General features: G+C 46.8%; 1 protein-coding gene across 5 annotated transcripts in view; it reads left to right on the top strand.

Annotated features, from left to right (window-relative positions):
- Nucleotides 1-21664, top strand: part of Samd4a (sterile alpha motif domain containing 4A) — a 225809-nt gene that overhangs the window by 173816 nt on the left and 30329 nt on the right. For 3 of the 5 annotated variants that reach the window (XM_032917462.1, XM_032917461.1, XM_032917460.1), the window contains 2 exons: nt 12784-12893; nt 14861-14947. In XM_032917462.1, the coding sequence (XP_032773353.1) occupies nt 12784-12893; nt 14861-14947 (197 nt within the window). Of the gene's footprint in view, nt 1-1990; nt 2255-12783; nt 12894-14860; nt 14948-21664 lie in introns of all 5 variants that reach the window. The other 2 variants (XM_032917458.1, XM_032917459.1) reach the window with 1 other exon arrangement.

Here is a 21664-nt window from a genome sequence, read left to right as displayed (position 1 = left end):
TCTGGTCAGTCCCTTTTTGGCAAGTCCCATTCTGTGGCTTCAAATTCACTTGAATCGCAGCTGTGCAGGGGAAGCTGCATCTGGAAATGTAGTCCTATCTGGCCAGCGCCATTTGAAGTCCCCACCAGAGGTAAAAACAAAACAAAACAAAACAAAAAAACCCACAGAGCTGAGCCAGAATGTCCGGGTGCTCAAAGGCTTCAGACAAGTCTGCCCAATTTTACATAAATGCTTAGACAGGCATGAAATGAATTTTCTGGATGTCTAGCTTTTCTTTCTATTGGTTTCTCTCTTCATTTTGTTGCTGTTTCCTATTTACTTATTTTTTGTTTTGTTTTTCTCTTGCCAATGCTTCTCCAATTGGGAAGAAGCGCATTTTCCAGGAGCCTTTTCTGTTCTTTAATCTAGTGGAAAGGAAAACCTAATGGGATTTTTTTTTAAAGTAATGTTCACATATCTTTAAGGTAGATAAAAAATCCTGTGTCTTTAACAGAATCTACTCAAATTAGAAATTTCCTAAGTAGAAAACAAATGTTAAACTCAAAAGCATCCCTACCCACCAACAACACACTTGATTTGTTAATAAAGAATTTTTTTTTATTATTTAGTCCTTCTGATTGCTCTGCTTCACACACAAGGTCAAGTGGGAACCTTGACCCCTCCTACCCCCCAAGTATTGAACCTTGTTGTTCTTAGAGGGTTGCCAGCTAACCATCAGACCGTACCATTACTGTCTCAGATATGCTTTTTGGCAACAGTCTGCCCTTCGACTCTGGCCTTTATTTTGTAAGTGGGGTCATGTTAATCACCTGCTCTGGTCCTTACGTAGGTACTATCCCTCCAGAAATACAGTCTAAAAGCAATGCCTTCCACTATTTGAGCCATCTGGTCTACCTACTGCAAAACACAGAAAGTTCTTGCCGGTAATGAAATACATGGCTGAAAGTAGGGACAGCAAATGCCTCACTGGAGGGGTTAGAGCTAGAGATGGAATTTAATGGCTTCCCTGGAAAATGTTTAAAAATGTATGTGGCACAGTTCCACATTAGTACAGCACCAGTCAAAATAGACTGAGGGAAAAGTTATGAATAGACTTATTTTGTAAAGTCACTCTACACACCCATCAAAGCCAACCAAGGGTAACATCGGCTCCCTCAACATTGATGTTGCTTGAATCCCTCCTTTGAATGCCTTCAATTTAATTTGGCCAGTTATGTGCATTTTGTTGCTTTTTCCTAGTTTTCTGGGAAATAAAAAAGGAACCATGCAGATGTTGCCCACTGTGTGGAAGGACTGACCATACTTACTGGGAGCACTCTAGTAGCTTCTGAATGAAAGCCTTGTTACCTGAAGGTGTTTGCCAGATAAAATTTGACATGAACCCTGAGGGCAAGGAAAAGAATTAGCCCTTTCAGTGTGCCTGCCAGTGCCCCATACCCTGAGGTCATGTCAGTGCTGGCTTCCCTCCTAGAGCCCCTACCACCATTCAGAGATGACAGTTTCTTGACTCCTGTTTAGACTATGTACTTCAGCTTCTAGATCAGCCCTCCAAAGATTTCCCATTGCCAACCAGCCTACCTGTCCCTCCAAGCCCTCTGTACCAATATGGGTAATCTCATGTGTGGTGTTTAAACCATAAAATTGTCCAACATATGCTCTTTTCCCCTTGGTTAGATGGCTGCTTTCAAGCTGTCAGCCTTGCCCACTGTGTAGGTCCACTGCTCCAAAGTCTGATTTTGTAGGTTTGAAATAAAGCCAGATCCAAACTCACAAGACCAGATGGGTGAGCACCATAGGCTTGGACCAGACAGCCTCCTTTTTCACCATGCAGAGGATAGGATAGTCTCAGGCCCAATCAGCCCACTGTGATCATCAGTGGAGTGTAGGAGTTAGTCATGGTATCTCTGAGGGTTCAAAGGTATTGTGGGTTATTCTGCGTCCCAGGCTAAAGTGGGGAGAATAACCTATTTCATTCTATTTTTTTTTCCAGTTCTCTCAGGCCAGGCACACCACAGCCCTTTGAAACGATCTGTGTCCCTTACCCCACCCATGAATGTGCCAAACCAGCCTCTAGGACATGGATGGATGTCTCATGAGGACTTACGAGCTAGAGGACCTCAGTGCCTCCCATCCGATCATGCCCCCCTGTCTCCACAAAGCAGTGTAGCCTCTTCAGGAAGTGGTGGGAGTGAACACTTAGAAGATCAGACCACTGCTCGTAACACATTCCAAGAAGAAGGTAGTGGTATGAAAGGTGAGTGACCACATGAGGAACTGAGAGGCCCTTCCTTGGTTTGGAGTCCAAGAGGGAAAGAGAGGTGGTCAACAGGAGAGAGGGACTCCAGCCCCTCACCTTAGGCTCCTGCATTCAAGCCATGCCTTCCAGAACTCCAGAGCTGGCACTGGAGGAAAGGCCTTGGAAAGTCTCCTTCCAGTTGATAACAATGTTAGCTGGTGAGACAATACCCAGGCAGGCTTTGGGGACAATGCCAAGGGCAGGCTCCAAAAGTGCCCTCGAGCTGCCATCAATACACAGCCCTGACCTTTCTATTTCTGATCCTAGATCAGTGCTCAGTGATCACTTGCCCCAACCCAGAACCCAGAGCGAACCCAGAACCCTTTGTGCTTTCTGTGTGCTGACTCATGGACAATGAGGGCTCCTGCTATCCTGGATAAGGTCATCTGAAAAGATGCCAGGCTACTCCACCTCTGCCTTGCTGTGGCCAGGGACCCGTAACTAATTCTGAAAGAAAAACCATTGATCTTTTATTACTTTATTTTTTCCTAATGCGGAATTGTAGTGATATTCCATTTTTGTTTGAAGTCCAAAAAAAAAAATATCTTTAAGCCCTTTTCTCTGCATCTGCTTCAGGGACATGAGAACCATCAATGCTTTAACCAGGGTAGTAGATTTGCACATTGATGATAAAGGTCTATTCAACCTAAATAAATATTCCTCCATAGCCTATCAATGGACCCTCTCCTACAGATCCTCCTCGGGAGACAGAGATTTCCGAATTACCAATGATGAGCTCACAGAGGATGCATGCATTCTGTGCTTGTAGATGCCAGTTGTTAGAGGGATAGAAGTCCTTAGGGGAACATGCTCATCAGAGACATGCTGATAACAATGTTAGCTATTGAGACAATAACCAGGCAGGCTTCTGGGACAGTGCTGAGGACAGGCTCCGAGAGGGGTCTCCATGCTGCTGTTGACACACAGTCCTGAGGTTTGCCGATTCTAATCCCCTTGTAAAAGAGTCTCTTGACCCCATCCCCTCCCAAGATGGGACCCTGGCACAGAGCGTATGCCCACATCTTCTCCGGTGCCAAATCTAAAAGGAAGCTAGGTTGAAAAGTGGAACCGGGCAACTTAGGGAGTGAGGCTGGCCTCCAGCCTTCCTCTGAGCATCGTATGGTTTTCTCCCTATCTCAGCCCCTCCCCACAATGGGCGTGTGCTGAGAGACCCTTGGAAGTAGGATGTCTCTTGAAGTGTTCCTCTGGGGATAAACATGAGTCTTTAAAAATGGCTAATGCAGTGGTCATTTTGGCATATAGGGTGTATAACCCTCTTCCGAGGGGTCTAGGGACTGAAGATGTTGGAGGATGGGCAAAGCCCGTTCCCAAGGGTTGCTACATCCATGTGAGGTTCAGTGTCTGTGCAGCCTGATTCCAGGACAGTGTATGTTGTTCCCTTGGCAACTTGAGAGAAGCATTGTTTGCATGTTGACCAGTAAGGTGGACCCTGAAGAATAGGCCATTTGCTTGGAGGAATGCCAACTTCACTGCCTAGTGTCTGAACACAGGCTTTCTTCCTTCCTTTTACTTTACTTTCCTGTTACCCCTTCACTTGTTTGGAGGGCTGATACATACTTACACATTCTCCCAAGTGGATAAATGTTTGCTTTCAGGCTTCTAAGGTAAGAAGTGAATAGAGATAATGTATCATTTTTTTAAAGAAACATGAGCAAAGGGGGAAATTGAAAATGAGAATCCCACTGGTTTGGGTTTTGTTTGCTTAGTTCTGTTTGTATAAAAGTTAAAACACTTTCTAGAACTCATGGGTTATCTATGGAGAAGTTCATTTGACCCCTTTCTCTAGAGTTCTTGAAATTTTGTCAATCACAGAAACACACAGACAAAGCGTCACATCCCAGATTTTCATTGCGAGCACATAGGTATCAATGAAAAAGAAGTTATTTGGTGGCTGGTTGGAATGAAGGACCTTCTGCACGTGTTTCTGCCTTCTTTGACCTGTTGACCTTACCTTTTCTTAAAGAAGTGGATGGAGACATCCATGTATACGGACACTAGCAAGTAATGGGAAATCTCAAGGGAAGGAACAGGATTGATAATAGAGAATTCTATTTATAGTGGATACGTTTTCAATTCAACTGACAGTGTCAGATGATAGAAATGTCCAAGCCCCCAAACACCAGCCTTCTGAAATGGCATAGGGCCAGTATTTGTTGAGCACAAATGTTCCTTAGCCAGCCCTATTGTAAAGTGGTCTCTAAAACTCCTCTACAGCAAAGATTACTCAGCATAGCCTCTTAGAGTTCTATCTAAGAAGCAACCCTTAATATACCAATCCCAGGGATTTGTCATTTGATCTCTAGGCCTAAGAGCAGATGATCATGTAGATTTCCAAATCAATTCCCACTTTCTGAGCAGTGGACTATGGAGCTGACTGATGCGAATCATCTGAGAAGAGCCTTCCTGTGGACGCCCCACCCCCACCCCCATGCCTGCATTCCTGTGCCTTGGGTCCCTTGGCAGGAACAGAGACACTTGGGCCAACACCAAATGGCTGTTTTTTCTAATTGGCAAACACCTGGTCTGCAAGAACAAGGAAGCTGGAATAGAATTTGAAAGAGTCCCAAATCCCCTGGGGATCACCGTCACCTCATGTCTTGGGAGGAAAAAAAAAATCAAAGTCACCATAATTGCATTCATTTTTCTGGCTACCTGGCGTTCATGGCTGAGATAGTGGGCTTGTTCATGCCCTACCTCTCATCTGGACAGACCAGCCAGCTTGGCCACCGTCCTCCCTTGGGAACATACCTCTTAGGTCAAGCATGCAGAATAAACCCTTAGAGGATTAATTGCTTCCTCCTGAATCTCTGGGCTTTGCTTCTTCTAGTAAACACTTGTCCTAATGGTTTGGGCTGGCTGTATGGAATAGGTAGGGCTTTAGGCTAAAGGGAAAGCACTGGATTGAGTATCCACTAGAAGCCTCAAAGAGCAACCTGAGCCGGAATATGGAATTTCCCTGTTACCAATCCCTTTAGGAGGCAGCTCCTTAGAAACGTTTGGACTAACTGTGCTGGCTATGGTTTAAATCCAGGTCTCCATGTTCTTTTGAAAAGCTTCCCTGAGACTTATCTCAGGGGATAGACTCTTGATTCTAAGTTGGTACTCAGTTATAATATCCCTTCTCCCCAGGTAGCTGATGAATTGAATGTACTCTCTCAGCTCTTATCTCATGTGGGAGAGAGAAGAAAGTCTCATATGACTAAGTCATTTCTTTCCAAGAAAGAAGGCACCTGTTGGTGGAGGAACAGATCTGTTAGTCAGAGTAGCATGGTGAGCCCTCCGAGGTGATGAGGGGAGAATCCCTGGCTCATTTTTGTCCTTATGTAAGCCATCAGGCTTCTGGGGAGACAGAGGTGAGGGGTCCTCTAGGTCCAGGGGACTCACATAACATCAGACCTGATATGAGGACTCTGTTGTGGAAATAGGATCTCTTACATGTTTGTCCTGACTTGAGACACGCACCAAGACCATCCCCAATTCAAACGGGAGGGAAGTCTGTAGAGCGGTGAGACCTGGATCTGAGCCTCAAAACGTGATTACAGGTCAGCCAGAGCAGATGGACAGAAGGAATTCTGTGCTGAGGGAACGGCATTGTGAACTTGTGTGAGGCAGGGTCACAAGCTATGACTAGAGTGTAAAAGGCACGTGGGAAACAGGTCTGCAGAGGAAGCTCCTTGACCTTTAAAAGGATTGTGTGCCTCCCATTCTGAAATTGTTGAAGGGACTTCTAAAGTAGGACCACCTGCTGAGATCTGCATATTAGAAATGGAACCTTCACGGCAATGTATGCGATGTTCATGAAAGTAAAGGAGAGGAGATTCTGGATTTGAAAGCCAATGGAGAGGAGGAGGGCTGTTCAGGAATGGACGAGGAGAATGAAGCTGGACTAAGTGCCAATAAGAATGGGGAGCAAGGAGTGTGACACAAGTCCTCCGTGAGAAACTGAACTGTAAAGACTTGGTGACCACTAAATGTGGACAGTAGTGAGCAGGTGACATTTAGGATGGCCCCCCAGGTTTCGGCCTGGGACACCTAGAGATGTCCTCTACAGTGCAAGGCCTACTGGAATTAATGAGGGACGATTTGGGGCATGGTGAATGTGGGAACCTTCAATGAAAGTGCTCAGTGGATCCCACAGGAGCTCCGTACTCCTCCCCTGCCCAGCGGAGCAGTTTCAGTGTTACTTGTACATGAAAGGGTGTCTTGAAGTTCTGCTGAATTCCAGGAGTGGGAAACCCTGAGAATTTGGCTGTAGCAAGAAAGGTTGCCCGGATGAGGAAGCAGAGGTTGGAACTATACGCTTTTGGTGGAAGCTGTAGTTTATTGCAGAACAACATCGACTGGGTCTATCTGTGACTCGACACTTCCCATTAGCACAGAAATACGGAGATAACAGAACTTGATGTGTTACATGTGTATAGATGTAATAGAGACAAAAAGGGGAATCCCTGGCTGCAGTAACCTTGACAGACACACAGTCGTTAAGAACAGAGAAGGCCATTGACTGTGGAAATTGTTTGTCTTTTCAAGGAAGTCTCTCAGCTGGAACTTGAGTAAACTTTTTCTCCACATAGCAAATAAAATATATTGTCTCCTAGCAAACAACTGGCATAGAATTTGGAGTCATTTTTCGAAATGTAAGCCACTGAGCCTTGGCCTCTCTCGGATTGGAAATGAGAGAAATTATGTAGAGGTGAGCTCTGAGGGGAAAGAATGGGGGAGGAGAGAGGAAACTGTGAGAAAACCTTGTAGAAGAGATTTTTGAATGCAGCACCTCTGAGGGCCATAAAAGTCTGAGTGATGGAGTGGGCATGTGTGGCACCCTAAGTAGCTGGGACACTTTTTGGATCAGCCATCATGAAAAAATAATTTAGATTCAGAAAGTTGCCTTTCCAGGTGTTGTATTGAATGCGTTTAACTAGAGTAAATTCAATGGCGTGTGTGTGCATGAGTGTGTGTGAGTGTGTATGTGTGTGTGCATGAGTGTGTGTGAATGTGTGTGTGCATGAGTGTGTGTGAGTGTGTGTGTGCATGAGTATGTGTGTGTGCATGAGTGTGTGTGTGCATGAGTGTATGTGCATGATTGTGTGTGGATGAGTGTGTTTATGTGCATGAGTGTGTGTGCATGAGTGTGTGTGAGTGTGTATGTGTGTGTGCATGAGTGTGTGTGTGTACATGAGTGTGTGTGTGTGCATGAGTATGTGTGTGTGTGTGTATGTGTGTGTGTACATGTGTTTTAACTCCATGATGTCGGCATGTGACCTGCACTGCACAAGTGGATCCTCATGGCCGTGGATCTGTGCTAATAGCTTCTGATAAGCTAAGACCTCTGATGTCTTTAAACAGCAAATCCCAGGACTATTCCTAGGTCCTGAAGGTCTCAGGATTTCTAACCTCTACTCTTTGATGAGTGTGTGTCACCTTCAGCAAGGGCCTTTAAGAACCTCAGCTTCCCTCAGCAGTTCAAAGCAGGCTGTTTAAAAACAGCACTGAGGAGTTTGTGGTAAAAGGAAGCATCCAGAAGAAATTTAGTTCACTGTCTGCATCTAATTCTTTGACGTATTATACTCCACATTCATTTGTTCAAAGACTCATGGTATGTCCTCACGAGAAAGGAGACCTCTTAAAACGTCTTGGACATGCCTCAGGATCAAGGAGTTCCCTTCAAGAGGATCCAGCTTCTGAGGACCCAGCAAGGGCACCTCCTCCCTTTGCTCAGTGCCTGGAACAGAACTAGGCTCTCTATTCTGCTCTGACCAAAATAAAGACAGCCTGGATGGGTATCACGAAACGGCTGCCCTTCATTCTTGCGGGATTTGCTTTCTTTCAAACTTTAACAGTGAGGTGTTAGTCCCTCCACACCTCTCCTCCACTTTTCTTCTGTCCCTCGGAGACCAAGGATGCAAGCCACATCTTAGAGAAAAGGCTGTGTGAGGTCAGGCCTAGTGCTTTGTGAGGAATAAGAGTTGATTTCTGTCATCAGGTACCAAGAGTACCGCAAATAAGCTCTCTCGTCAAAAACTGCTCATCCATGTTCCTCCCTTCTAGACAAAGCCCCGCCTTAGTCTCTCCCCGTCCAGTGCTTCTCTCATCAGCTTGCTCTCATTTGGAGTTGGGTGCAGTGTGACATAAGAGAAAAGCAGCCCACGTCCTCACTGGAACTCAGCTTCAGTGTGAGCTAAAGACATAACACACAACCTCCCTGTCATCAAGGTGTCCAAACTCTAGAAGGAGAAAAACGGGCCTAGTGCGAGACTTTGGTCCCACTGCTAAAGACCTGTGGGTGTGCATAGCACATACGCAAGATGGATCTGTTACCCAAAATGGCCGGAAGATAAACCAGTGTTGCCTGCAACAGGAGCTGGAAGGAGCTTCTGGAAGGAAGGGAAGCCCACAGCACGAGGCATCCTACTATGTGTATGAATGACTCTTCCTAAACCTCTCTCCTCAAAGCCTGGCACCCCAAGGCTTCATCATGGCTCTATTCTGCTCTCACTCGGTGTCCCTTGTCTGTGTAGCCATGTCTACTTCCATGATGGAGCCCGCAAGCATGTGCATTGTCAAGGCCATCTGCTCTTCAGCTCAGCCTTCTCCTGAGGTCCTGGTCTGCTGGCTCTCCACTTGGTTTCCCTCTCACCAAACTTGAACCAAAGGAGCCATCTTCAGTTCCTGTGTTTCCATAGGAACCGTTCTTCCTGACATCCCAGCAGCATCCATCAGTTTGTTCTCTTTCATTCCCCTCCCGCCTTTCTCAAGCCCTCCTCCCGGTTCCTAAATTCACAGCCTCCAGCTCCCCTCCCGTGACCACCGTCATCCTTCTGATACATCACCTGGGTTTCCAATGCTCAGGTTTTGGTGGCTTTCCATCACCCACGGGACAAAGATCTACTTTCCTCATTTCGACATTTCACATCTCAGGTACCGGACTCCCTGCCTATGGGTCCCCACTTTGCCTCTCTCTGTCTCCAGCATCCACCAAGTGTTCTCTCTACCCTAAATGTCCCCATGGCTCTGGCTTTTGCTTCTGATGCTCCTACCATATGCAATGGCTTCTACAATGTGGTTTGCCCGTTGGGCTCCAAATTGTTGCTCTCCCAAGCATGGGATGCAAGGGGCTTCCTCTTACTATCTTGGCAAACCCAAGTATTCACTGTTCTGTGCTACCCCAAGATTTGGGTATTCTCAGCCCTTATACTGGAGCTGTTATAATTTTTGCACGAGATTCAGTCACGCTCTCTGGATCTCAAATTCCTTGATGATAAGGACATGTCTTCACAGAGTCTGACCTCTACTCATGGCACCTAGTAAATGTTGAATAAGGAATAAAATTCCCTCGGTTGGCAGGGAATTCTCCCTTAACTTGTAGCAAGAGTCTCTCTCTCTCTTACATCCCATGAGAGGATCTTGCTCTAGCTTGGATTGTTGGACCTGCATTTCCATGTCCAATGGAAGTCACCTAGATGAAACTGAACTGTACTCTGAAGATATCTATGCTGAATTTACATTTCAGCTTCTCCACCAGACACCCTCTGTGCCTCCCATGTACTGACCCTTCCAACCATAGCCACAGCTTTTCACACAGAAATGAGAAGATCCAAGCTAAGAAGTCCAAATGGTTCTCAACATTGCCTCCAACAGACTGGCATCTACGCTTTCCTCAGAGTTCGACCCTGGCTAACTTCTTAGAGAATCCAGCATCCCAGTCATTGGGATTCTTGCATGTGGGAACGAAAGTCAAGACTCTTACTTCTCTTGCTTGTTTCCCACGTAATGGAGTTCCGTTTTCATCTCTGGCAAGAGAAAGGCTTTCCCCCACCAACCAGAGAGAGAATGGTTGGTAGGCTATGTTCTTCTCTGTTGTTCTTTGGGGATTCATTGTTGTTATGGAGACGGGGTCTTACCATATAGCTGGGAGGTTGCATTCCTAAGGACTGAGATTTCTTCCTCATTGTTTATTCATCCTCCCTGCAGGAAGGGGAAACAGCTCCTTAGATGCATGGCACTGAGCTAGACGCTATGCAAGTAGGCTGAACCCCTTAAGGATGTACAGGTCAAAGGAGCCTATGTTTCCCAGGGATGTGTCTAGAAATAAGTCTTCAGGAAGGCCTAGTTCATCCTGTTGACGCGGTTGTAGGAAGCTTTTCTAGGAAAACTTCACCCACTGACCTACTGACCCATTGACCTGCATTTTGAAGGAGTGAGTGAGGCTTGCCCAGTCCTGCCTATCCCAAGAGACCCTAGTTGTCCAAGTTGCTTTCTAGAAAGGAACTAGCATTTAGTAAACTGAGAGTTGCCCCTCATGCTTCCTGACTTAAATCCTATTGTCACTTTGACTTTTAAAACACCCAGGCCGCAACTTAAAGTCTATTTTCATCGTACTATCAGTGGATTTTGCATGACTAAGCTTTAGGGCGCTTGGTTGAATTAAAGAGAGAGAGAGAGAGAGAGAGAGAGAGAGAGAGAGAGAGAGAGAGAGAGGAGAGAAGAGAAAGAGGAGGAGGAAGGGTTCATGGAACTGCTCCATCCCTCTTGTGATGAATTGTATCCAAGCTTAGCACTGGATTACCCAGCCTTCTCTGGATCATGACCGTTGTGCTTTCTGAGCAATGGTTTGGGATTTTACACAAAGCCTGGTGTCCAAGTGGTCAGAACTCCAGAGCTGTAGTTAACGTGGTTACCCATGTCAACCCACGGTTAACATTGTCTGCACAAGTGTTACCATTGTTTCCACAAAACAATGACAGAGAATGAAGTCTGGTAAAAGAGCTCCAGGACATTATACCAGGAAAAGTACTAGACTCTGGGCTAGCATGTCCAGAAATGGTGATCCAGAGGTGGTTTGTCCTGCAGATTATAGTAGGAGTTAGCACTGTGCACCTGGAGAAGCCTTGTCTGAGCTTAGCTAATGATGGAGCTAGAGGGACTCTCTTTTTGTCACAGTAGATTGAAGGCCTTCCAAGGACAGAGTCAAGTAATTTCTAGCCTGAAACGATGGAGTCTGTTCTTAATTGAATGTTCAATTCTAATTCTCAGAAATCCTCCATTTTTAGTCCACACAAGATCGCTCAGCAGGCCAGAGATCACCTGCTATGCCTGACTTTCTTTAAGGAGACCAACCCTGTCCATACTCCCTAAGCCTGGGTTTGGTTTTCCTGGGAGGCAAACTGTCTTCCATCAGCCCTAGCTGTCTACTCTAAACATTGGAAAACCAGAAGTACCCACCTATCTTTGAATGTGTGTGGCTGGCAGAGTAAAACACTTTGTAATCAACAGTAAAAAATCTTGTGACCAATACGCTTAGCAATAAGACGATGCCCCACAGAAAGCATGAATGACATTTACCCAGTGCCTTGGACTCTGAAACTACTCATGGTCTCAATTTATTTAGCTCTATGGCTGGTGATCTCTGCAGTCTTTGGTGCAATGTGGCAGAGAACTGAGATGCAGAAGGACCTGGGTTCTAATCCCCCCTTGAGCACATTCTTTACCTGTGATCTAGACTTACTGGCATGATGCTGCCATCTGTATGGTGAATAGGGTTAGGGAAAGATGATTCCAGATCTTATCGGCTCAGAGATTCTGACTTGAGACTTTGGATAAATGATTTATTTTGGCTTGCAAGTAGCAAAATAATGACTCAGTAGCTTTTCAATCCAGTAATTTTCTTGACTTTAGAACACCAATCTTGGGATTTGCTTCAGTTGTGCCTTGAAATTTCCTTTATCCTGTGGTCTAGGCAGGGTTTGGATCCTCTGTGTTGTGACATCTCTTATGGAGACATGACTAGCAGCTATTAGTGACAGTAGTGGCAGTCCAGGGTGCCCTTTATCCCAAAGGAGCTGGGGAAGGTGAAAGAAACACCAGGTGGGGAATTTATGGAGTACAACTATTGCATATGGTTCTGGCTTCTAGAAGTGGCTGACGTAGACTTTCCACTGAGCCTCAGGAAAAAAAAAGTGTCTTGAGGGTATAGACTATTATACGTACTTTGAGCATTTTCTAAGTCGGTTCCTCCCAAGACAACAGTGAATTGGCCGAGCTGAAGCAACGGCCTTTGTGTTTTATTTTATTGTGAGGAACTCTTTTGATAACTTTAAAGGTGCTGCGGAAAGCTACCTAGAAAACTGTACACACACACACACACACACACACACACACACACACACACACACACACACACACACAGAGTGGTATTCTAGGGGATTCCTGTTTTTTCTGAAATACTTAAACCCCAAGTTAGCAATGTCTGATCTGAGGTAGAATTTAGGTCCCAGTTGTCAGGGTTAGCCCTAAGCTTTCTGAGCCATTGTTTGCTGCCTGAATTAAGTAATAACTATTTTTTCCTTCTTTCCCCCTCCGGCCATTGCCCTCCCACTCCTCTGCCCTTCCGTCTTTCATCGTCCCTTCTCGTCCCCTCTTGTCCCTTTCATTTCTGCTTCCATTTTTTTGCACGGCTTGCCCCACAGATGTTCCAGCTTGGTTAAAAAGCCTTCGCCTGCACAAGTACGCTGCGCTCTTCTCACAGATGACTTACGAGGAAATGATGGCCCTCACGGAGTGTCAACTGGAGGCTCAGGTATGTGCCTGAAGGGCCCCTTCCCTGAGACAAGGCCTCGAGGTTCAGCCTCAGACAGACCTTATCCACCCAGTAGCTTGCCCGGATCTAGGAGCCGCCTGGTGCTGGCTGGTGTCCCATGGTGAGTGAAATAGCTTCTTGCCTTGAAGGTTCAGTGGGAGTCACAGGGTAATGAAAGGGAGAGGAAGTTAGGAAAAGGCAGAGCCAAGTGCACCTTCAACCTTGTGGGTGCTAAGGAAGACCCTGTGGTACTGCCCAGACATCAGTGTTCCAAAGAGTCTGCTCCCCGCTTTTCTCTTTCTTCTACCAAGCCAAGACTTGTTTGGATGGGGACAGACTCCTCGTCTGTTTATCCAGTCTGGTCACACATCCACTAACTTCTAACTGGACCCACCAGTGGGAACACTAGCCATTCCATGATGCTTTTCCAAAATCGTTCACACTGGTCTTAGTTGAGATCAGAGTAAATTGTTTAAAATGCCTTCTTCTGACCACCTCAAATGGCGTGGGACAGCGGTGGCAGGTGAGATACGCAGGTCTTAGAATTTATTTCCCTTCCGAAGTCATAAAAGAACAGAATATCCCTCCTTTCTTCCTAGGTGTCTCCCACGTCTTGAGTGCAAACACCAGTCAACAGCACCCCCAAAACTATTTCAGCCATGCCAGGCTCTTGCCAACAGATCTAATGTGTGTTCTTGTTTCTCTTGTTTAAAGTGCTATTTGCATTTTTTTTTCAAATTGACCCCAGCTTCCTTTGAGCAATGATTTGAAGACACTGGCGGTCTAAATGAGTTAATATTTGTCCCACAGGAAGGAGAGATTGGAGCACGCTGGGCAGGGCCTGGCTGCCACATGGCTCCCCACCGACCTCGGCTTTTCCTGTTGCTTTATTCAGTACCCTCGGATCCCCTTTTGCAGGCCTGGCCAAATACCAGGACTGAGAGCAAGACAAAGCCCAGAGTCACTGCACACTCTCAGAGACTGAAAAGCACTAATTTCAACTCCCTAACATTTCTCCCAGCACTTTGTGGATCTCAGCCGCGGCTTCAGATCCCAGGGGCTGGCAGGAACTATTTCAAAGAGCAATCTGTGCTTAGGTCAAAGTTGAGAGAAAAATCCAAGTCATGAGTTGTTCAGATTTTTAAAGAGAGAGAGAGAGAGTCCTGCCAAGGAGGGTAGCGTTAGAGCCTGACATGAACTTTTCAAAAAATTTGAATTCACTGGGTCCCCAAAGTACAGCGAAACAGAAATACATCGCCGGTGTTTGCAAGGACGTCTCTGCCCCTGCCATCCTCTCCCCTTCACTGGTGACAGAGGAACTCTGGAATGGTTGCCAGGGAACAGAGATGGCTGGAGCTCTGCTCAGGAAAGGGAGCCCTTGACTGGGAAGCGTTCAGTGACTATAATCAAGGAGACTAAGGAAGTCCTCCCACTGGCTGCCAGTTTAAAAAATAAAAAGTCCACAACTCTGCATGTTTACCTGGAGTGAGGTAAATTCCACTTTTCATGATGGAAAAGAAAAGGAAGGTTGTAAAGGGACAGAACGTCCTTGTGTGGTGGTGCAGTTCTAGGCTTCACGTCCTTTGCCCTGAGAAAGCAAAGAACAGTACTGCAGCCTCCAGGGAAACCAGGAGGGATTGAAGTAATACCGCCTGAGGACAGGAGTGTCCTGAACAAAACCAAAAAGGTCATTCATCGTGGTGAAGGTCAAGACATCTCACATTGGGTGGGATCATCAGCTGTTACGTAGCCCTGTGTCCTAAAGGTCACAGGCAAACTGGTAGCCAGATGGAGTCAGTATATTGACTAGGAAGGGGTTTCGGACAGTGGTAGCAACAAGAGAAAAATGCTCACCAGCCTGCGGGTGAGCATGGAGGAGCAAAAGACTAAGCATAGCATAGCCTCTGAGTCTCTAAGCTGATTTCTGGACGTGATACGCTCTAATACACTGTTGCGTCTGATTACAGAATGTTACCAAAGGGGCAAGACACAAAATTGTCATCAGCATTCAGAAGCTCAAAGAAAGACAGAACCTCCTGAAGTCTTTAGAAAGGGTAAGTGATCAATCGGCCCCGGGGGGACATGTCCACCCTCTTTGTGAGAACACAGACTAAAGGAGCACAATTTAGAGTGTCACTTACTAGATCGTAGGGTGCTGTGTGACTTCTCTGTCTGTCAGAGAACAATGACCAACATGAAAGATTCCTGGTTACCCATCCTAATGACGTAATGAATTAATTCCTCCGGGTCCAAGCTGCTGGTGCTGCTACTGTGCCCCGCCTTGGGTGAGCTGAAGCCAGTGCTCCCTCTGCGCTGTCTGTCGCCTTGGCCTTGTAGGCAACCACAGAGTCTGGTGAGGTGTCCTATACACAGTGACAGCAGACGCAGAACAGCACTTGAAACACCAATGTGCCTGTGCCTTGTGTCTACCCCCCGGCGTCTGGTTTGGAGAAAGCCATCCAGGAGGAGCAAACATCAACAGTCACACTGTAGGCTTCACAGGGGTGGGGGAGGGGATCGAAAAGTATTGGCACAGGCAGAGTTGGCTTCAGAGTTCAGTGGAACCTCAGGATCCGTCTCCATGACTCAGTCAGGAACTGCTACAAAAATGCATAACACCAAAAACAGCCCTCACCTGTGAATCCTGACCCCAGCCAGCAGTGATGAGTGAATTATGGATCCCAAGTTCCTTTCTGAGCTGATCTTCCTCATGGAAACAAAAAGACGCCTGCCTGCTAACAACAGTTCTGTGTTTGTGAAACTACCTGTGTCCTCTGGTGTCCAGAGCAGTTTCTAGGTGCCTGGTGTCTCACTAGCTGTCAGCACAAGCTGTAGACTGAGAGTTTGAACCTCTTAGTAAACCCAGGGAACCTTCGGGAAGGGGCAGAGTACTGAATAAGGCATGGCTCCCACAAGTTCCTAAAGCGGGCATTTTAACGGAGTGGGGATGATGTTAAATTGTTCATGAAGATATACGTGCACTTAATTTTATATGTATATGTTAAGTTGCATTTAATAAGTACCATAAGACATGTCATTTATACTCGGAAAATATACATATAGCATCAGGAAGATGTCTTTTTAAGTCTTTCGGGCTCTGATTAAAGAGCGCCCCTAAACAAAGGGAATTACACATTACGCGTAAGCTCTCCTCTTAAACCCGAGGTTTGGGTGCTGTTCTTAATTTTATGCTAACTCCTCTGCCGAGCAGCTTGCCTGGCGGAGTGATTACGGCTATTTTTAATCTAAGAAACTGTTCTCTTTTGGAGAACATTCAGAAGGCCAATTTACTCCGTGTCCATTGGAAACTACAGAAAGCGTTCTGAATGAAGATGATGTTGTAAGCCTGCTCCCTCTTGTTTCTGGAGCTTCCTTTAGGAATTCATGAATCTGTGGATGAGAAAACACAGCTCCCTCTTGCTCTCATCCTTGAGCTGACATCCATGTATCTCCTGTGTGTGTAGTGTGTAGGGTGTATGCGTGCATGTGTGTGTGTGTGTGTGTGTGTGTGTGTGTGTGTGTGTGTGTGTGTGTGTGTGTGTGGTAAGAGAGGGTCATGGTCTTTTGACTCGGCATCAGCTAAGTCAGGGATGTTCTGTGTTCTAGAGTTAAATCTATAGTTACATTGACTGTACAACAATGCTTCCACCATGGTTTCCTGAAATGGAAAAGATAAAGAGATGCCAAGTGCGTGCACAGTGGCTGCAACTGAGCAAGACAAGAACAAGCTCATTAGGGTTGGGGATTTAGCTCAGTGGTGCAGGCATGCCTAGGAAGCTTCAAGGCCCTGGGTTCGGTCCCCAGCTCGGAAAAAAGAAAAAAAAAAAAAAAAAAAAAAGAACAAGCTCATTGTCCTTGACTTCCCAGAGAGAGGAAAGTCATGCTGTTGGACGGCTGCATTAAGCTCACACCACGGGTCCTCATACGCTGAGCCCTCCTTTGGCCCTACACATCCTCGAGGACTGAGCCCCAGCTCTTTCCTTCGATCTCCTGAAATCTTCCCAGGGGTTTTAGGGGGGGAGCTGTCACCTACTACTACTGGTGGCCCAGAGACTCAGCTAATGACATTCTCCCAACCCCAGCTGACAGCACTGTTTAGAATGGTCATCACCATTCCCCTGCCTTCCTCTGGCATTCTTACCTCACATAGAACCCGCATTTCTAAGGAGATGGCTGGGACCCCGCCCGTCGCTAGTTCATAATTCCTAGAAGCTGCTGACTACATGCTCCAAGCCCTTTCCGTTCAGTTACTGAATGCTTGCTGAACAGATGTTTGGATACACTTTGCCCATCCTTGCAGGATAACTGAGTGGTACGTGGTTCCTGGCCCTGGGTCTCTTGGACTGTGCACTGGGACAGAAAGATATGGTAGCTGCTAAGCGCATAGCCCAGGGTGATGATGTCATCACCAAGGTGAGAGAGAGAACGTCCCTAGACGCCTGGGTAGAGGGTAGACTGGGGACAGTCAAAGAGACCACGGCTGTCATGCTGGGACTTTAAACCAAAGCAGAGACAAAGAAAAAGGAAACTCAGAGCTCAGGTAGAGGGAGTCCAGCAGTTGTTAGAAGGTTTGGGTCATATGATCTGGCATTTGGGGACATATAAGTCATAGTACTTATTGGGGACCGGAAGAGGAAAGGAGTTGAGTTTGAGGTGGCACCTGGGAGACACCAAGGTGGAAATAGCCAATTGGTGACCAGAAAGCAGATTGGGAGTTCCGACATGGCAGGTCGTAAATGACCCAGATGTGAGAGGATTTAACTGGGAGTGGGTGTCCCCAAGAGTAGGCTGGGTGACAAGAGCTGAAGAACAACCTCTAGGGAGTGCCATCACACAGGACCTCTGCTGAGAGAGGCTGGGCTGTGAGCCCTGCCTCCAGGGACGGGAGAGAGAGCAGAGCAATCCCATTAAGTTTCCTGAATGTCCCATGTACTTCGAAGACCCAGCATTGCCCCTGCACTGGCGAGCAGCTGGGCACGTCGGCCATAGTGAGAGAAGGTCTCAGGAGAACAGTAGAGATCAGAAGCAGAGAGCCTGGCATCACTTCATGACTTGTGATGAGGCATAAACACGGAACCGTAGGCTTCGTGAGCTGTTGGAAAGGCAAGGGGGGGGAAGGAAATTCAGAATGGAAGAGATTTTTTAATATTAATATCTAATAAGAAAATATCTCCATGTGCTTTTATACATTGACCCTTTTCAAAACATTCCCAGATTGTGAAACATATCCATTTTCTTAGCAGGCAGCCTTGATGTTATCAAGTATCTAGGGAGACATATTTATGTGTGCGTGCATGCACGCACACACATGCGGGGGGCACACACACACACATATACACACACACACACCACATTCTATTTATTGCTATTCAAAGACAGAAAACTGCCTCTCGAGATGTCTATGCCTTTTTTGGGGGGGGGGGTACCAAAATTCTTTATTTGAAGAAATGGTACAAAGTCTATGCCTTTTCTCACATAGTCTAGATCTTGGCCTTTTGAGGTTATGTTGGTGACCCTGTTTTTAGCAACTCCTGCAGAGAAATAGTAATCCAACGTGATAGCATTGAGTAAGTATTTCTAGGTAATAATGCTGTATGCTAGCAAGACACATTAGGTGGATACAGCCGAGACAGGCTTTGTGCACACCATTGCATCTGGCCCTACAATAACCTCCTCACAAGGCAGTCAGGACCCTGACTTCTTATGAGAAAATGGAACTCAGAGGACCACCCCCTCACCAGCAAGTCACTTCATGGCCCATCTTCAAAATCACCTCCCTTTATCTCTTGGTACCCCTCCTTCCACCCCAATGTCCCTTGCACTGTTGGCTGGCCTTTTCTATAAATGTCACACACACACACACACACACACACACACACACACACACACACACACACACAAGAGGCAGGGAGAAGAGACAGACAGACAGATGGATGGACAGATGGACAGACAGACAGAGAGGAGAGATAGACAACAGAAGAGAGAGGAGAGAGATCATGAATTTGTAAGCCAGCAGGCTCACCTCTCTGTCCCCCAAATCCCTCATAGTATCTTGCCATATGGGTCTGAGGAGCCCTTAGCCTCTCAGGGCAGGGATAAGGACGTGTTTTTCTATTCCCAGCCTAGAACCACGCCCAGCTGCTGTGGCGCTCAGCTGTAGACGGGTGGGAGAAGGAAGCAAGAGAGAGCAGATGTAGGTAGAAACAGGAACACCTCAAATGACCACCACTTGGAGGGAAAGGGTGCCCTGACATGTCGCATAGAATCAGGGAGCACTGTGATGCCCCAAGCTCTCTTTCTGATGGTTTACATCCTATGCCCAGGAAAGATACCAGTCTTCCTCCCTCTGGGGATTACAACTTATGAAACATGCACTTTGCCAACTGGCCTTGAAGGCCAGTGCTGGGTTGACATTACTATAATTTCTTTCCTGCTTGTCCCCGAGAGATCTCTAAGGTGCCACCCATGGGCCCCACTTCCTGTCATTTGCTTTCCCACAAGTCCTTGCTTGGCAGCTCTGAGTCAGGGTCATTGACAGCATCCCTTTGCTTTTGTATTTATAATATAGAGTTATATTTGGGGCAGGAAGGAGCAAGAGAGACTTGTCAGTGTGGAAAATTCATTCCCACAGGGTTAAGGAGAACACTAGACTGAGTTCCATTCAGACAGTCTCCTGGCCTGCCTGTCAGCATGGCACTCACGTGAGGTCTGGAATGTGAACTTGATGGTCACAGGGTACTGAGACAGGCTGTGCCACTAACTAGCCTGGAACTCACCAAACAGGCCAGGCTACCTAGCCAGTGAGCTACAAGCATCTACTCTCTGTCCCTCCGCGCTGGGACTACTGCTACACCTGACTTTTTACTTTTATTTTTGCTGTAACTTCTGGGGATTCCAACTGACAAAACAAGCATTTTACTGGCTGAGACATCTGAGGTATCTTTTCTTGGCGTGGTCGTTCCGCCACCCTCGTAGGTTAACTAACATAGGAGCTAACCTTTGCATTTATCTGTTTCCTGGCAAACAATTTAGCTCTTAGTATAACCAAAATCTCCCTCACAAACCACGAAGTCCTGTTGTGTGGCACGAGTAGAAGCACTTCTCGGGTAGCTGAGTCAGGAGAGGCAGTAGGTAGTCTTCGAATATGGCTAATTTAGCTAGCTTGCCCTTTCTCAGATCAAGTCAAGGCCCAAAGTCAGAGATGCCAGTTCCATAGTGACCCCAGACTCCAAGGAAGTTGGGAACAATGAAGAACACACGTTGAGGGCAGCTCAGCAGGTCACCCAGCTCCCCATACCACTGTGTTCCCAGTCAAGGGGCTTTCTCCTGAAGCCCTCTCCTCAGAGGCAAACGGATGCCTTGCTCTAGGCATCAGGGTACAAGACGGAGACTTAGGCTGAGGCGAGAAGATTTTGACTTCCAGGCCAACCCGATGCATGGAGGGAGAACTTGTATCCAAAACCTAAGAGTCAGAGGAGCAGAGGGAGTTAACTTTCTCTTCAACTGAGACTCTAATGGTGGCTCTGAGACCGGTTGGGATATTTCTAGGGCTAATTAGAATTTCACTCCATTCATAAATAAGACTTGTGGCAACCAGATCAAATCACAATTCGTGCCTCATTTCCACACGCACAGCCCACCCAAAGAGCAGCCTCCCAGCAGTTGAAAGAGTTTGGCTTGCCAATGTCCACTGCCTTTCAGAACTGAGACGCACCCCAAGCCTGTCCCCAGCAACTTCCCTTTGTCCGCTCTCGGAAAATGTTGTGGTCGGAAGTGCTCGAGCTCCTTACGACTGCAGTCATTGACGCCATCAAGCCATTTTCTTGATACAAGAGGATCTTAGAAATGCTTTGGAATTTTGTATGTCAAGCTTTTAAAATTATATGTTCTTGCTAATCTGGGCTCTCGGGGTATGAAGTGCTTCGTTTGTAATCGAGACCCTGATAGGCAGTGTTCCTTCTAGATCCCAGAGAGAATGAATCAGAGCTGCATGAACATTGGCAAGGCATGGTGGCAGGGGCTCATCAGACTGCCCCAGCTAGGACCCCAGCCACCTGGGCTTGTCCAAACGCCATCATCCCTGCAAGAAACACTTTCATTCCTTTTTCTAATAAGTAATGTCCAGAATATCAAAATATAGGCACTATATTTGTGAGTGTATATGTGTGTATGTGCTCAAGTGTGCAGGTAGATCTGTGTGTGAGAGGGGCAGGGGGAGGGGGAGGGAAAGAGGAAGGGAGTGGGAGGCAGAAGGAAGAGAGAGAAGAGAGAGGGGTAGGGAAAAGAGAGATGGAGAGAGAGAGGAGAGGAGGGGAGGGGAGGGGAGGAGAGGAGAGGGGAGGGGAGGGGAGGAGAGGAGAGGAGAGGAGAGGAGAGGAGGAGAGAAGAGAAGAGAAGAGAAGAGAAGAGAAGGGAGAGGGAAAAGGGACAGGGAGAGAGAGGTAGAGAGTGAGAGAGAGTGTGTAGACCAGAGGTGTTGACAGTCAATGTCAGTTTTCTTCTATCACTGCCCCCCCTTTTTAAAATGGGGTTCTCTCATGAGCCTGCAGCTAGCAGGCTCTGCTAGGCCAGCTGATTAGGGAACCGTCTCTCACCGGCACTGGGGTTAAGGTGGGCATTGCTGGGTCCAGTTTTACTTGGGGACCAGGATCTGAATTCAGATACTCGTTCCTACACCACAGACACATTAATAGCTGAGGCATCTGCCCAGCCTCAGACATGTATGTACACACAATTATCTATCCATCAGTTCTGTTATACATTAAACGTGT

This window comes from Rattus rattus, chromosome 12 (assembly GCF_011064425.1).
Source record: "Rattus rattus isolate New Zealand chromosome 12, Rrattus_CSIRO_v1, whole genome shotgun sequence".
In the NCBI taxonomy this organism is placed as follows: Eukaryota; Metazoa; Chordata; class Mammalia; order Rodentia; family Muridae; genus Rattus; species Rattus rattus.
This window is presented reverse-complemented; position numbering and strand designations above follow the sequence as displayed.